The sequence below is a fragment of the Amia ocellicauda genome, chromosome 7 (genome assembly GCF_036373705.1).
Source record: "Amia ocellicauda isolate fAmiCal2 chromosome 7, fAmiCal2.hap1, whole genome shotgun sequence".
Taxonomy (NCBI): domain Eukaryota; kingdom Metazoa; phylum Chordata; class Actinopteri; order Amiiformes; family Amiidae; genus Amia; species Amia ocellicauda.
Window position 1 is genome coordinate 4457913 of NC_089856.1, and position 14327 is coordinate 4472239.

Genomic DNA, 14327 nt, shown 5'->3' on the forward strand with positions numbered 1-14327 from the left:
ATGCACTGCCCAGCAGAGGGAATCTACAGGAACTGCTAACTTATTCCTGAAATCATGGGAATCATTGCAATTTAACACAGATGGAGGCCTTTTAACCGGGTGTGTGATTTTGAAGGCCAATATTTACAGCTGAGCCAATTTAGGATTGTTATTATGGGGGGGGGGCACTTATCCAATCAAGCTATTCAGTTTTTATTAATTTTCTAAAAGTTTCTAGACACCTTTTTTTCCGCTTGGAGGTTGTGGGGTCAGATATGTAGTTAGATGAAAACAATAAAGATACGATTTTACTGCATTTTAATTCCAGGCTTTAAGGCAACAAAGTAAAATACTGTTTTATTCAAGTATTTTATATTACAAACGTAAAAACAATTACAAAAATCTTTTGATTATTTTTTTAAAATCCAATTCTAAAAAACATTTCTAAAATCATTAAAATACTAAATAAATCATATTCAAACAGTGTAAAATGAAGTCAATATTAATTAAGTGCATTACATTAAAACATTAATGCAAAAGGCAACAAAGGGTAAACGTTTTGAAAGGGGGTGTAGACTTTCTATAGGCACTATTTATATTGATTATTTATGAAGTTCCCACGCTCTAGAAGTTGAGGGGTGCAACTGTTTCATGAAAGGAAATAGCTGGAAGATGTAGTTTAAATGCAACATCATCCTCAAATCAACACATTCATTAATTTACACATACACAAATGCACACGTACAATTGTGGCATTTAATTTCCCATGATTTAACCGTCTATTCAGATTCCATAATATATTCATGGTTGTGGTGCCGGGAAATATTAATCCCATGATGTCATTTCCCGAGCTAGACTAAATGAAAACCTCTCAGGCGTGAATCACATCTCGCCAGGAGACAGAAAACCAGATACTCGTATTCAAAAAATAAAGAGACTCAACATCCACAGCTGGAATCGTCTCATCTGGACGTCATATTGGCTGTTCTACCAAAATCTGTTCCGAAACATGGTGATGGCAGGGTTGACTAAAGAGCCCGACAACTTCAACAGCTGTTTTCACCATCAACAGAAAAACGCGGATCTTGCGCCGCCTTGTGGTAAATAACTCAATTGCCATTCACTCGGAAGGACATTAATAAAGGTACATTAGTTTTAGGGACTTACCTGCAGGACATGCTGAATTTGCAGTAATGTACTTGATAATTTTACCGGGTATTTGTAGTAATCTTGAACATCCGCTCTTGTCCTCTCCGGTTTTCCATTTGTGACGCAGTGGTTGCTTTTTATATTATTATTATTATTATTATTATTATTAAGTGAATCATCATAACACTGCATTATAATACACACACACATATATATTACAGAGATTAAGAAAGACCTGGAAGAAGTCCATGTTAAAGATGTGAGGATGAAAGAAGATTTGCCAGAGTGACCTGGTAAGGAGACGCTGTACATGAAGTAGGGACATCTTAGGGAGACCTTCATCCAGCAGTGTATCAATAGAGGCAAATAATGTCGATGATATTGATGATATAATTTGTTTTTATTAATTTCTGCACAAGAGAAAGTAAACAATAGCAGATTTGTGAGAGCGTTAGCTGCAGGTGCTCGCTTTCAGAAGAGTATTCTTTTGGGCCGCATAAAGATATTATCCTAGAATACAAACCAAAGTGAAATACACAGACAAAGCCTCAATAAAACAACGATCCCACTAGTAATACTAATGATAACAATAATGGTTAAAGTAATGCTGTTAATTAGTAAATAACTCTTGGAACTCACTATCTGAATTTACAATGATGACCTCTAATCTGTACTACAGGCTACAATGAGTGAGTGTTCAGTGCAAGCGAATATATATACATCTGTGCAGTAGCGTGCAGAGAACAGTTTAGAGTAGGGGCACAGTTAGGAAATTAGGGCAGTTCCTGACAGTCCAGAGGGGGGGTTACACAACCTGTACACATCACTGCATATAGGGACCTACTGTAGAGAAAATAAAATAAGAAAAACAATATGCACAAGTGAACAACATTATTTCAAATACACATGAGCAATTATCTAATCTATGACTATAAGAATTAACATTCTTCTGCAAACAGATGATTTTTAATGACTACCATTTGATTGGGTATTTTTCCCATACAAAGTTGCAAGTTGTCAAATATGGGAACGTTTTGCTGATCTGTCAGTCCTGTTAGTTCAGGAGGACGGGGCATCACCGGAAGGTGTTCACAGGAGCTGCCTTTGTGAGAAACTAGTTCCAGTTTTCTCCAGCACCAACCAGGCAAATATAATCCCCGTCCGGTCTACTCTCATGGCCGGCAGGCGTGCCGACCGGCCCCACCTTCGGAACAAAACTCATTCCATCTCCGTTGTGCCCGCATTTGCACTGTCCTGCGTCCATCTTCACTCCACACTCTTGGGCTGGAGCTTTATGGTGTCCGTCCACAGCACTTCCCTCCGTGGCGATCCACACGTTCTCGTAGGAGCCGGTGCTGGGCGTCATGGTGCCGGAGCCCGATAGCTGGCTTCCCAATGGATCCCAGGAGCCTGGTGGCCACCCCCCGTCTATGTTGCCAGCATCCTTCAGAACTGCAATGCCAAAGAAGAGCAAAATCAGTCTGTGGATTAACGTGGTTATAAATTATGAATTATGATACCTTTTACAGAGCAACTGATCTCTGTTCTTTATTATAACCTCAGATCTCTTCAGATTACCATTTCATAGTTTGTTTCTTTCTTCTTCAGGCATCTAAAAGCTATAAAACATATAGTAGGGCCTTCATTGTAATGTAATCTATCAGAAACCCAATAAGATCTGCACATTATAATTATGTAATAGCAAGGAGCCTACTGTACTCCACCAAATGAGTTGTAGTTTTGGAGCCTGACAAACCCCTCAATTTTTGCAGTTGGTGTTTGGGGGACATCCCTTTCATGTGTGCTGTTTTGCCTTCGTTGACACTCAAATGGCATTGAGAGACAGAACTCTTACCGCCATTAATCTCTCGCACCAGTGCCTCCTTCACCACCCCCTGGTAGATGTTGTCAATGTGGAGGAGGTTGTTGTAGTCGGAGAACACCATCTGCTCATATTTGGTCAGGTCCTGCTAAAAGAGTGGACTTAGAACAGAAGCAAATGTAGAAATGGACAGCACCCACTTGATGCTGACCACAAATAAAACACGCACACGCATTTCTAAATCTTGCACTCAAGCAGTGCTTTAATCAAGAAGGGTACCCGTGCGTGGATCCCTAATGCTGCCCAGAAGAGGCTGCCACTCTGCTCACCAGCTTGTATCTGGGCACCAGCTCTTTCAGGAGCACCGGCAGGACGATTTCCAGGAGGGTGTTATGTGCCAGCTGTGTCTGAACCACTGTCAGGTCATGATCCAGCTGCTGTAGATTGAAAACAGAGGCGGTTCATTTAATTCATAGGCTGTTCTTTGTTTTTTTTAATACGCAAGGAAACCCATCTGTAGTTTGTGCAAAAACTGGAGCCCATTTTTACACTGGAGCAAAAACAGAACAGCACTATTCACATAATGTAGTCCTCGCACAAGTTACCACCACTGCAAGCTGCATCCAGACACAAAATCACTACTAAATCCAGCACAAGCACATGCATTCATACAGTGTGGAAAACTGGCTTCATGATATAAACCACGTCTTTTTTGTGTGGTACAAATGTATACAAATGTTAAAATGGCACATACATACGCAGAGAACATGGTCACATATGACATAATTGTGACATGTACAGCCTGACTATTCCCAGTTCCGCCACCAGAGGCCGTCCAAATCTTACCTTCTTCAGTCTCCACTCCCTGATCTCTGCTTCCAATAATTCTATCAGTCAGTCATCTTTCCAGTTTCAACAATTACCTTTCTCAACTTTTTCATGATCCCTTGCTCATTAGGTCTTGTATTTATTCTCCATTGTCACACTCTCTCGATGCGAAGTCTTGTTTGCCTCATTGCAGCAACTCTAATCCTTTTTCCAAGTGTTCCATGGTTTCCCTGTGTATTCAACCTTAGCTTTCTCTTGTTATTATGCCTTCTGGGTGTCCTACTTTGTCTTGTTCATTCGATCAACTGACCTCCTGAATATGACTCCACTACGCCTCTTGCCTAGCCCTATTTTACCATGCACCAGATTCCTGACCCCCAGTCAGTTTTCTGACTTGTTACATCCTGTGTTTGGATCCTCTTTTCTCCTGTCATTTGTGACACTGTTCAGCAGGTTGTTCACTAGGCGATCAATTTACCTTAAGAACACGGTTGTGCACATTCTGCAGGGCCCGGTTGAATTGAGCTGGGCTTAGCCGGTAGTTGAACTGCAGGGACAGCAGACGCCGGAACGTAAACACGGCACTGTCCAGCAGCTGGAAAAAGACCCAATTGGCAGTCAATTAATATGGCATTGACATTGCATTCAAGCAAGATACAGCCTAATAGAGTTTATACATTATTTTGCGACAATGGCATTAGGTTAATAACACATGCCAATTAAACATATTGTTGAATGTGTTACGTACATAGAATTAAAACGTGAATTATATTATACTTGCTAAGTTTACAATATTGTGTTAATAAATGTCCGAATACAAATATTTTTGACATGTAACGTATATAGCCTTGTTGTAGTATAATCTGTATCTTGTTTTTTTTATACAGCTGCTAGTTGTTAACTATATTAAATATATTAACTATAACTATTGTGTTCAAAAACATCTGAAGGGTTTTCTTTATTGATTGTCTTTAGTGTGTGTGATGGTATTATAGCAATCATAACTTGTTGACTCAAAACAGATTCCAGCTGTGAAACAAGTGTGTGTGTTTTCAGTCACCCACCTGTTGAATTGAGTTCTGGGCCTGGAGCATAAGCGACCTACTGCTCTCAATCCTCCAGCTTTCCTGCAACCCTGCCTGCCTGCCTGCCATCTTTTCCAACAGGGCGAGGCAGTCCGTCGCCCGGGCCGAGCCTCTGCTGAGCATATTCAGTGGGCTTATCAGCTAGAGAGAAACGGAAAAAATAAATTGTCCTTCAGCAGTTTTCCCAAACCAGCTTTGTGGAGACACTGTCCTTTCTGGTTTTCATGCCAAAAACGGTCTGAACTTATCTATAACAATGTACAAAGTTACCATTGCATTTATGAATATAAACTTAAGTCAACTTAAGTTATATTCACAAAAAAAAGTAACTTTCCTAAGCTTTGTGGGGTGCTTTAGTTTGTTTCATTTTGACATAAAATGCCACTGATCAACTTGATGAGGGCTGTTCTTCACTTTATACCCTGACTAGCCCCACCTCCTGCAGCGATTGGCCGGTGCAACCAGCTCTGATAATGTCATCGCAGGCATCCAGGAATAGCTGTCTGGCGCCGGTCAATCCTGCATGGAGGGGTGGGGCCAACTCCTGGAAGGTGGTGCTCAGAAGTGGAACGGCCAAGCGTGCTACACATTGATCTATCTCTCCAGACACATCCTCTGCAAGAGAGAGAAAAACACACAAGCACACAAATGGATTTGTTTACCTACTTTAATATCCAAAGTAAGACTACTTTCGGCTAAACAATTCATAATTTGTCCTAAAGCTGGTCTCCAACGTCAGCTATACTATTGTAGGCTGTTATGACCTGCCAAGTGCTCTTATCCAACCTCTGCCCATGACTGGTTCTTTATCTTTACCCTCCACTTGTGATTAGCCCTTTATTTCAACCCAGGTCCCTATGATTGGCTATTTAGGTCATCCCCTTACCCATGATTGGCTATTAATATCAAACCATACACAAGATTGTCTCCTTCAAGCCAGCCCTGCCCTATGATTGGCTCTTTAGCTCAACCCCCCTGCCCTATGATTGGCTCTTTAGCTCAACCCCCCTGCCCTATGATTGGCTCTTTAGCTCAACCCCCCTGCCCTGTGATTGGCTGTGCACCTGCAATCCTGTGTGCGATGTTGTCCTGCAGGGCAATGATCTGATCCAGGTCTGAGCGAATCTGTCGTTCCAGCAGAGGACGCTGCTGAGCAATCTCCTCCCTGAGGGAACCTAGTTCCGCCAACACCTGAGCTAAGACCAGACTATACACCTGTGACACCATCTAGGGGGGAGAGAGAGAGAAAGAGAGAGGGAGAGAGATCAACACTGCCATCGATTCATTCTCTCAGTGGAGGTAGATCAATCAAAACACACTAAGAATCCTAGAAGTACTAGGAGCAAATAGGATTTTACAGTGCTTTCGACTTGAAGGTTGGAAGAAACTAATCAAGAGAGGGTTTTTTCTCACCTGTGTCCAGCCATATCTCTTCCTGACCTTTGACTGAATCAGCCTGGGGAAGAGCTGCTCATACAACGCAGGCAAGATGTCCTCCATAATAACGTTGGACAGCACCTGGCAGAAGGTGGGGAAAAGACACTGTGCATGGTTTCTGGGAGGTATATCGACAAAGTCACATTTGTTACAAGCCCATGAAAAAGCAACTGGATCTTTATGCAACATGAAACTCAATGCACTTCTTCTATGTTTGAGTTAGGAAATTTTTTTGGTGCTTTAAAGAAGGGACATATCAGAATTGGCCATCCTGCTCACCTCCTCTTCTGACCCCATCATCAGGACCCCAGTGGTGTAGCTGCCCCTTTCCTGCCTGTAAAATCGGACAGCCTCCACAAATGCCCGGGTTTCAAAGTTCTCCTTCCTCTGTAGCACTGAAAGAATTAATTACAGGTGTGATTTAACTGTCAGGGGCAGTATTGTATTATTATTATTATTATTATTATTATTATTATTATTATTATTATTATTATTATTATTATTATATTGTATTTCCCTCAACACCTATGACAACCACAGTCTAATGCACCTCCACTGTTCCCCACCAGAGGTCGCCATCGCCCTCTCCATACCAGTCATCTCTCCCAGTTTCAATCGGTCACTCATTCAATCTGACAACAGCACTCTGATTATCTGCTCCTCCCACCAGCCTTTATAACCCCCTCCCTGACTCTCACTCACTTTGAAGTTTTGTCAATTCTTACTACATCTCCAAGCAGTCTCCTTGTGCCTTGTTATATCTTTGTATCCTCGACCTCCTGCTTTACCTCTTGACCACAACCTTGGACTTCCCATTTGCCTGATCGCCCGACCCTTGCCTGTGACCAGACCATGTCTTGCCTTGCCTTTGTTCGCCCTGTCTCGCCGGTATCACGGTATGATTTTGATCAGACAATCATGTTAACAGAGAAGAAACTATTTTCTATTCAGTTTTCCCCATCTATTAGTTTAAAAATAAGTGAAATAGAAATCTGGATATACTGGATATACCTTCACTTTAAGCTGTAATGCAAACCAATTCTTATATTTTTAGAGCCTTAAGAAATAAATCTATTTTTTAAATTACTTTTCAGTTAACATATTTGCAATAATCACCCAATGACAAACAAGTCAATCTGTATTTGTGAGGATGACGTTCCTAGGATACGGGGCTCTTTATTTTAGGCATCGGCCTTTCTTGTCACCTGTGCTGTGGTGAAGTATGGCGCTCTGCAGAACGCGGAGCCACTCTCTCTGCCCTTCCGCAGATCTGGCACACAAACACAGGGGTGCACGATATGGGTGGTGGAGAAAGAGCGGGAAGTCTGTTGGGCACGGGCCGAAGGGTGACCTTCCGTTCCAGCTTCCTAGAAGAAGACAGATCCCTTCTTTGAAATCTTGTGCTCTAACAATACATAATTGAGTTACCAAGCAGAATGCATGGCTGCCTTGGTCAGAATTCAAACAAGATCGGTTACATTCATGCAGTTTATTACTTTTATTTTGGATAGAATATTTCATAATCAAAATCACAGTAAATACAGATCTTAATAATAGCCAATCTTTTCAGCTTAATCATGCCAGTGTTTCCTGATAATTTAAGGCATAGCTACTTAACTTTAACATTTTGCATGGCTCACCAACCCCTCCTGCCCCCCCCCACCCACACAGTCTCCCCTTGTATAAACTAGAAAAACATAACTTTCACTGAGAAACCTCAGCTGGTCTTGATGCACAGATATATTTGATTTTGTTAGAAATTCCTTTATTATGTTTGTTTTTCTGACATGTGAGTTTTTCATGTGGCCAGATCTCAAGCCAAAACCCAGCCGATGCCACAATCTGAAGCACTAATTGAGCAGTAGTGAGTAGAATATCCGTAGATTCTCGACATGTTTTTTTGTTGGTTTAATGCCGATCAGTACCTGGGATGTGCTGACATGCGATGTCCAGTAGGTGGCAGTGTTCCTCTACAGAAGTGCAGATCTGGCAGGCAGTCAGGATTAGAATACTTTTGCACTCCCAGCCCTTCTGATACACCTAGATGACACACAGCATCTGAATTATGCCAGCATTTGGCACAATACAAAACAACACACACACACTCATCTCTCTTGCCAGTTATCAACCCAGTTAGGCCCCCCACTAGGTGGAATGAGCCAAGGAGCTGCTGCAGAGGCAGTGTTTGTGGTGGAGGAGGGATGCAGAACAAGGAATGCTGGCAAAGTGTGTTTGTCAGACATGAAAATTGGGTTGTCCTACTCCTGAACTTCATGAGGGGTAGACATAATTTAATGACAAACAAAAGGTCGAGACTGAAAAAGGACTGCAATATCTGATTGACTTCCAGTAATGAATAATAATAATAATAATAATAATAATAATAATAATAATAATAATAATAATATGGATTTCCTACCTCTTTGGAGTCTCGACTCTCCACTGCAAAGTCTTTTGTGACTGATAGGTGGCGCTGTCTCCATTTGTCATCCTGGTATTGCAGCAAGGTCCCCTCCACAACTACCTCCTTGCCTGGTAATGCATCCTTGGATTCAGGAGGAGACAGACAGACAAACACAGATCTCTGAAATTGTCTCCATTGTCTCCAGAGAGAGAGCATTGGCCTTAAGTCCTATCAGGAAAATAATGACCGGCACTGGAGGGAGATGGAAAAGCAGAAGAAGGAAGGAAGCAAAGAGACAGAAAGGGAAGAAAAAGATGATCTGTACATCTACATCTGAAGCAATTCTGGGCAAAGCTCAGCTTAACTTTAATCTCAGTGCACTTCCCAGCATTTATCCTTGGGCATTTGAATCAGATCTATAGAACTGGACTGGACATAGAAAATAATCTGATGGAATCCAAAGGTGAAAGGCTGGTATAGGCCAGACCAGAGTCATGCACTACCTACAACTCTTATATCTTGTTCCTGCAAAATGGAGTTTGAGATTTGTACTTTGATCTGACAGTGTGTGGCTGTGGGCTTAGGGACGGATGACGGAGTGGAGGTCTTACTGGCTGCTGCAGTAGTCTGGTTCCCTGGCTCTCCCTCTGTTCCACTTCATCTCGAACTCTCTCCAGGAGACTGGCGGCAAACTGCCTTCGATAGTGAGCAGCAAACTCCTTCAACACGGCCTCAACATGACCTAGAACCAAACGGGCACAGACAGTCTAGCAGAACTATCCAAAAGAGTAATGCAGCATTTAAAAGAATTCCCTGAAACGAATATTCAGATTTGAATGTCAAGGCAGTTGCTGTAGAAAAAAATGTGTATTTCCAGTTCTCTGTATTTGAATGTCACTGTGCTGTATTTGTATCAATGGGATGATTTGTCAGCTGCAGAATTTAAAGTAGGTTGTTAATGTTAGATTGCTCTATAATGGCAAACAATGTGCGAATAGAAGCTAATTAAGTGGTGGTACAAAGCAGTTTTTCAGATTATAGTTAAATCGATTGAATACACATTTGTCTGTGTTGGAGTATTTGTACATTCTACATAATAATAATAATAATAATAATAATAATAATAATAATAATAATAATAATAATACAAGATGTCAGAAGAAATTATGTGGCAAGTTTCCATTCACTACAGCTCAAGTACAAACGTATCTTTGTTTTTTGCTTTTAATAATAATAATAATAATAATAATAATAATAATAATAATCATAATAATAATAATAATAATAATAATAATAATAATAATAATAATAATAATAATAACATTAAATGTCAAAGAAACAATCTGGAAATTATGTTGCAAGTTTCCATTCTCTCCACAGCTGTTGGGCGTCCTGCGTTGGACAGAGAATGATGTCACCCAACTGCCAAACAACAGCACTGCATTGTGGGCTAGACAGCAATAAACTCTGACATTTGCCCCCATTTGGGGGACAGAAAGGAGTTACCATAGACCTTAAAGGGGAAAACAGGCTGAACTGTCCGAGGCTTCAGAGGAATTGATTGTTCCTCTCTGGGGAGGAGGAAAGATGGCACTAGACCAAGTGATTTCTTTCCATTTCTTTCTATTTTTGTAACCGTCCAGCACGGGTAGGAGAAAAAACAAAAACAAAAAAGTGACACCATTTCGTCCCCGTCTTAAGCTTCTCTCTGTGACTCTGGTTGTGACTTGTTTCCAGCCCATAAAAGTTTCAGGGTTGAATTAATAAAACTTTGTCCAACTCAGTGTAACACCCCTTTTTAATAAGATGGAAACACCCAAATGTTACAAAACAATAATAACAAGTATTTTTTATTTGCTTTGGTTGTCATATATAAGCACTAAGACTGTTCTCAACACTGGTCCAGGGTGACTTATAATTGTTACAACATATCACATTATTTTTACATTTGTACCCATTTATACAGCTGGGCATTTACTGGGGCAATCTAGGTAAAGTACCTTGCTCAAGGGTACAAGAGCACTGCCCCACCTGGGGACTGAGCCCTAACCACTACTCCACACTGCCTCCCTAACACACTGCATTACCTTTAGAGATGTGATATGGATCCACAGCAAAAACTTTTCTTTACAACTGCATCATCATAATTATTATAATAACACCACTTTCCTAAGTTATACGTCCTATCCTGACCTCCCTATCCAGCTCATTTCCTGAGTTGTTGCTGCTGAAAACGCAAAGCCTTGTTGAGTAAACAAAGGTCTCAGTCCAGTGTCCCTTAGAGACAGCTATCTTGCCTAGAGATCACAAATACCACCAAATGACTGCATTTTTGAACTCTGAAATATGTGCTAGCCTTTTTATTTAACCCTTCTGTATGACACACTGACCCCTCTGAAAGTGAGGGGTTAAAGGGCATAGATCCTTTTTGTGTGTGTGGGGGGGGCAGTTTCATCTGTCACTGCCTTGTCATCTGCCTTGTTGGGCCACCACCCCATCGGTGTTTCCACTCTGAAAACAATAATACTGTACTTGGCCAGCCTTACAATACAATGCTTGTGATTTCAAATAGGATTATGTTATGATCTTGACTTTTCTCTGCTATTCAGTGACTGTCCTGTACCCTGTCTCTGTGAACAGTGAACACTGCTCCTCCACTGAAGAGCTTCTTCCAAAATACACAGCACTGTGAACATCCTTCAGCTCACACAAAGAGCAAATATGTCCTGTATGTTTTTGGGCATAATCAAAGCGTAATCTATTACCAAAATAAACATGACTTAATTCCAGTAGGCATTTCTGTTTCCCTGCCCTATTCTGTAAGATCACCATTGGTGTGTTGCAAAGCTATGCTTTTGACCGCACAAGCAATCCAAGATTGGGTTATTTCTTGTGGTATAATAGGACCAGACATCCTGTAGAACAGTCCTTGGATGTGCATTAGTAGGAGCCTTTTTCATCTTCCATATAATCCAAGACATACTGTTTGTTGACAAATGTTTAAAACAATTTTGTTTTAAGAAAGAAACAAAGAAAACATCTCTGAAATTGCCTTATAAATGACTGGTGAGTAGAAGGTTGTACACAAACACAATGCAACCAAAGCCCACCTTACCTGCTAGATGCTTTCTCTGTCTGGCATCTAAATGTCCCGACTGTAGTATTCCCATTTCTCTGGATAAAAGCCTTAGATTATCACCAAAACAAACCAAAAACAAAACTTTTGAGCACAATCACATACTATCAGCTCTCCAAGCAATCCGCAAAGCTCCTCTGAAGATTTTGGTTAGTCTTGCTTGCAGAAATCCATCTGTCTCCAGATCTCAAGTGTGTAACTTGTCATTGACTTCGGTCACTTTGCTTTATGTCCTGCTCTTGTCCCCGTGGTTGTGATAGCATCAGAATCTGACTGAGATTCCACTCATTCTGTCCAGATCCCAGGAGGCAACCCTGCAGATCACTCTCAAGGCTGGTACATTGCTTTGGCTCTACTTGCCCCGCTCACAAAAGTCTTGAGATTTCCAAAGTTCTCTGTCCTCCTTATTCGCTTTCCCTCTCTCTCTCTATGTGTATCATTCGTGACCAAGGCAAACCAACTGTTCGGGAGTAGTTTCTCATTTTGGATTTCTCCCTATCATCTCTGACCTTGGATCTCTGCTTTTAGTCACTTTTTCTTGCTCTCTTGCTTGCTCACTTTCTCACTCTCTCTCTCTCTGTCTCTCTCCAATCCCTCCCACCTTTCTCCCTCTACAACTCCTTCTGTTTATGCTACTGTGGCTAGAGTCTTATTATTTTCTAGCTCTCAGTCGCTGGCCCCTCCCATCTCTCTCTCTCATTTTCTTTCCTCCCTTTCACACCCCCCCACCCCCTCCATTTGGACTCCATAATTATTTGCTCTGTGCTTTCCAAATACTCGTCTGTTTTCATATCTTACACTCCTCCATTTTCGGTCCACTTTCAATAATGTTTTTCTACACTACAGACCTGTCATTCTCTCTCTCTTTTGTATCTCCACATACTACTACTACTGTACAGTTTTCACATCCACCTTAGTCGAGTCACCTTAGTTCGAGTCCGAGTCCCCATGGTCCTTGATTCTTTATACTAAAGTTGAATTTAACCAGATTACAAATTCTAAAGCTTAGCTGGTCTGTTTTTACATTTCTCTTCATTGTTTATTCATGTTTCTTAACATTATCAACATTAAATAAAATAAACTCTGTAGGAAACCATTTCCACTGTCGATTTTCCTAATGATATACTTAACATTAGTTAATAAAAGTTATATAAAGTACATTTTCTATACAAACACAACATTTTTGCATGTTGTATATTATTATACAATTATACAAAATTATATATCACATTGTATTTTAGTGCTTGATAACCCTGTAAGCCTTGGACAGCCAAATAATAAATAAAAACAGTGAACATTTTTCTTCAATTAACCCCTGTTGGCCCTCTTGGTACACTTTAAAAATATTAGCTGAGATCAGAGGCCACTTGCAGGTCTGGGGGAATATGTGAAAGATGCCTGTTGTTCTCAGCTTTTCTTCAATCTTTCTCCGGCAAACATTGCATTCAGCACTTGAATTTAACAACGCTGCACTTGTCAAGTCATAATCTATAACCAGAGGAAGAGCAGCTGCTATTGATATCACTGTAAGTTACCCTAATACAGGGAGTGCCAAGTGTGCCAATGATAAATTAGGGATTTAAAATTGTATACAGTTTCAAAAGTTTAGAAAACAATATTTATATTTATTTATTGTTGTAATTAAATTATTTTGCAAACATGCCAACAAAACTAACAGTGATCCATAATACAAGATGTGTATAGACAGTATTTTTTGGGGCATTTTGGGCAATGAGAATTTTTAGTCCTCATTCAAATAAGATCAATCAGTCTTAATTGTATATGGCAGAACACCTTTCCAAAGCATGTCACAACCTAAAGAATTAAGTGCATCATACAATTAATACATAATTTGAATGATGCAGTATTGCTAATGCAGTAAAATGTATGGATTACATTTCATCACTCATCAAACCCACTGGTCCGTTGCCCTCCAGAGAACGTCAGAGCAGAGGTCTCCAACCCTGGTCCGGGATCTTCTGCTTCTTCCATTCCAGCTGGATTATTAGTTACTAACACATACCCACAGTAGGCCTGCTTTGGTTCAAAACTACTCAGTCTGTCCTGATTGACGACACCTGCACAACCCAACAGCTGGGCCGCTCAAGACTAGGGTGGGAGGCCAAAGATTTCGAGATGCCTGTGGGGAAAAAGCAAGGACAGATGTGGGACCCCTCTGTGGGGTTTCTTAAAATGTGGGGTGATGCCCCTTTAAGAATAAAAAACTGCAAGGTCTCCATTTGACAGAACCCTGGCCTCCACCCTTCCCCAAAAGAAACCGTTTATGCCGGTAGAACAAGCTATGAGGGGAAACAGTTCATGCAACTGTTCTGGACCAGTGGAGCACAACGCAGTAGTCTCAGTTCAAACCTACAGGTTTAAAAGGGGAAAACAAAAGGGGCTCCCCCAGACACTTTCAACTCCAAAAGTGTTATCAGTACCTGGATGAAAGGGAGATGGTATTTTGGTATAGCTAAAATAAGACAT

The 14327-nt window shown here is 40.9% G+C and overlaps 1 protein-coding gene across 2 annotated transcripts; it reads right to left on the reverse strand.

Annotated features, from left to right (window-relative positions):
- Positions 1–1515: 1515 nt before the first annotated feature.
- Positions 1516–12454, reverse strand: LOC136752593 (protein Niban 1). Of its 2 annotated transcripts, none has more exons than XM_066708062.1 (14): positions 11820–12454; positions 9316–9446; positions 8720–8845; positions 8226–8340; positions 7506–7667; positions 6580–6695; positions 6277–6381; positions 5928–6090; positions 5300–5478; positions 4843–5004; positions 4257–4373; positions 3280–3387; positions 2984–3095; positions 1516–2580 (listed from the first exon to the last, which is right to left on the reverse strand). In XM_066708062.1, the coding sequence occupies exons 1-14, from the start codon at positions 11872–11874 to the stop codon at positions 2243–2245; spliced, it is 1989 nt and encodes a 662-aa protein (XP_066564159.1). In that variant the 5' UTR covers positions 11875–12454; the 3' UTR covers positions 1516–2242. The 2 variants fall into 2 exon arrangements, with proteins under 2 accessions (XP_066564159.1, XP_066564158.1); XM_066708061.1 differs by having other exon boundaries at positions 2984–3098.
- Between the last annotated feature and the right edge of the window lie 1873 nt (positions 12455–14327).

What these genes read in the sequence shown, in the direction of transcription:
- LOC136752593 (XM_066708061.1), bottom strand. Translation starts at nt 11,874, where the DNA reads ATGGGAATACTACAGTCGGGACATTTAGATGCCAGACAGAGAAAGCAT. An exon ending in CGCATGTCAGCACATCCCAG is followed by an intron (nt 7,668 to 8,225) that starts GTACTGATCGGC and finishes GTCTTCTTCTAG; the next exon opens with GAAGCTGGAACGGAAGGTCA. An exon ending in AGAGATATGGCTGGACACAG is followed by an intron (nt 6,091 to 6,276) that starts GTGAGAAAAAAC and finishes TCTCCCCCCTAG; the next exon opens with ATGGTGTCACAGGTGTATAG.